General features: G+C 39.0%; 1 protein-coding gene across 2 annotated transcripts in view; it reads right to left on the bottom strand.

Moving 5' to 3' along the window:
* Positions 1-683: 683 nt before the first annotated feature.
* The window catches only part of LOC115216624 (AP-4 complex subunit epsilon-1), a 56,408-nt gene continuing 55,134 nt past the window's right edge, over positions 684-1,957 (bottom strand). For both annotated transcript variants that reach the window (XM_029786107.2, XM_029786108.2), the window contains exons 22-23: positions 1,669-1,826; positions 684-936 (exon numbers count right to left, since the gene is read on the bottom strand). In XM_029786107.2, the coding sequence (XP_029641967.1) occupies positions 773-936; positions 1,669-1,826 (322 nt within the window). In that variant the 3' untranslated portion in view covers positions 684-772. The remainder of the gene's footprint in view (positions 937-1,668; positions 1,827-1,957) is intronic.

The raw sequence follows: 1,957 nt of genomic DNA, 5'->3' as shown, positions 1-1,957 counted from the left end.
AGCCTAGTACTTAGTCTATCGGGCTCTTTTACCAACCGCTAAGTTACGGGGAGGTAAATACACCAGCATCAGTTGTCAAGCGATGGTGGGGGAGACAAACACATATCATCATCATCATCATCATCATCGTCATCGTTTAACGTCGGTTTTCCATGCTAGCCTGGGTCTGGGAAGCCAGGAGGCTGCACCAGGCTCCAATCTGATCTGGCAGTGTTTCTACAGCTGGATGCCCTTCCTAACGCCAACCACTCCGTGAGTGTAGAGGGTGCTTTCTATGAGTCACCGGCACAGGTGCCAGGGGAGACTGGCATATGTATATATATACGACGGGTTTCTTTCAGTTTCCGTCTACCAAATCCACTCACAAGGCTTTGGTCGGCCCGAGGTTATAGTAGAAGATACATGCCCAAGGTGCCACGCAGTGGGAACCGAACCCGGAACCATGTGGTTGGTAAGCAAGCTACTTACCACACAGCCACTCCTGCTCCTACATGCAGATTATTTTAAAACAGAAAATTTATAACATTGAACCAAGGGTGGTCTCTTGAGCATTAGTATGAAAAAGGTTAATTGTTAATTGCAGCTTGGCTTTTGGGTCACCCTGTACAAAGTTAAGCCTGCAACGTCAAATCACGGTAGTAGATTCATACAGAAAACATACATAAGACAACACAACACAAAAATGTGGTTAATTTACATAGTTTTTATTTATTTATAAAGAGGCAAAAAATAGATTCGTGTCCTCCCTGAACGGGAAGTGAATGTCACAGTATCACAGCATATGGTGTCTCAGAAGACAAGACTGTAGACAACTTAACAAAGTTCTGTTGCCTGATTTGAGCAGTATTGTTAGTGTAGATTCAACGTTAAGCAGCTTAATGTGGATTAAATAGGTGCAGAAATCCAAACAATGACCACACAGCAGGGCTTCATTTTCTGAAAAAAGCAAAAAGTAAATAATATTTATATGTGTGGGTGAAGAAAAAACAATTATAGAAATTATAGCTTTAGTGGAAATTAGAATAAGTAGCTGACGAACAGAGCCATCGTTTATCATAGATCTTTTATTGTTTGTTTCAGTCACTGGACTGCGGCCATGTATGTACGTGTGTGTGTGTGTGTGTGTATGTATGTATGTATGTATATATATCAAACTAGCAGTATCACCAGGCGTTGCTCGGGTTTGTAAGGGAAATAACTATATACGCATTTTTAGAGATGTAAAGTATAATAGCCATCTCAATATGGCTAACCACAAAGCAGGGTGTTACTGTAGCATTTTACGTTCTGAGATTTAATAAAACATTTTTAGAGAGTTACTTCCCTTATATAATAGCAAAAAAATGCATTAAAAATGGGAAAAAATGATGGTAAATTTTTTTTTAAATCGTAGACTCATCGTAGACGCGGGCTAATACCCAGAAGGGCTCGATATGAATCATGACTATAAGATACCCGCTTTTGGTTACACTGCACCGCAAAATGTGGGAGTAGTTAGGAATCTAAATCGTAGGAGACAGACACACAACTTCACTTTTATATATAAAGATGAATCAGAAATGTTTGCCCCATACCTGTGGAGGATATGGCTTTTGTGCAAGTGCGAAATAAAACAGCAGTTATAATGAAACAATACATAGGAACTTGCTTTTTTTTCTTTTTGCTCACCTTTTCCAAAGATACATTTGGCTGGCAGAAGCAACTGAAGTTGGTCAATATAAGAGTCAAAGGATGTTGTATTTGGAGGTAGCACCAAAGAAATCTTCTCCATGTGAGAGAACTGTTGCCAGGCATCAGCAAACTCTGCAATGTCTATAGAACAGCCGCTGGAAAAAGTAAAACCATATTCAGAAATGCATAGTTATAGAAAACAAAGAAACAAACAATAACATTTGAAAAGTTTTTGATGCCAACATGTAAACTAATATATTTAGGGCTTCTTTTTTTTTTGATTTGT

The sequence above is a fragment of the Octopus sinensis genome, linkage group LG10, assembly GCF_006345805.1.
Source record: "Octopus sinensis linkage group LG10, ASM634580v1, whole genome shotgun sequence".
NCBI lineage: Eukaryota > Metazoa > Mollusca > Cephalopoda > Octopoda > Octopodidae > Octopus > Octopus sinensis.
This window is presented reverse-complemented; position numbering and strand designations above follow the sequence as displayed.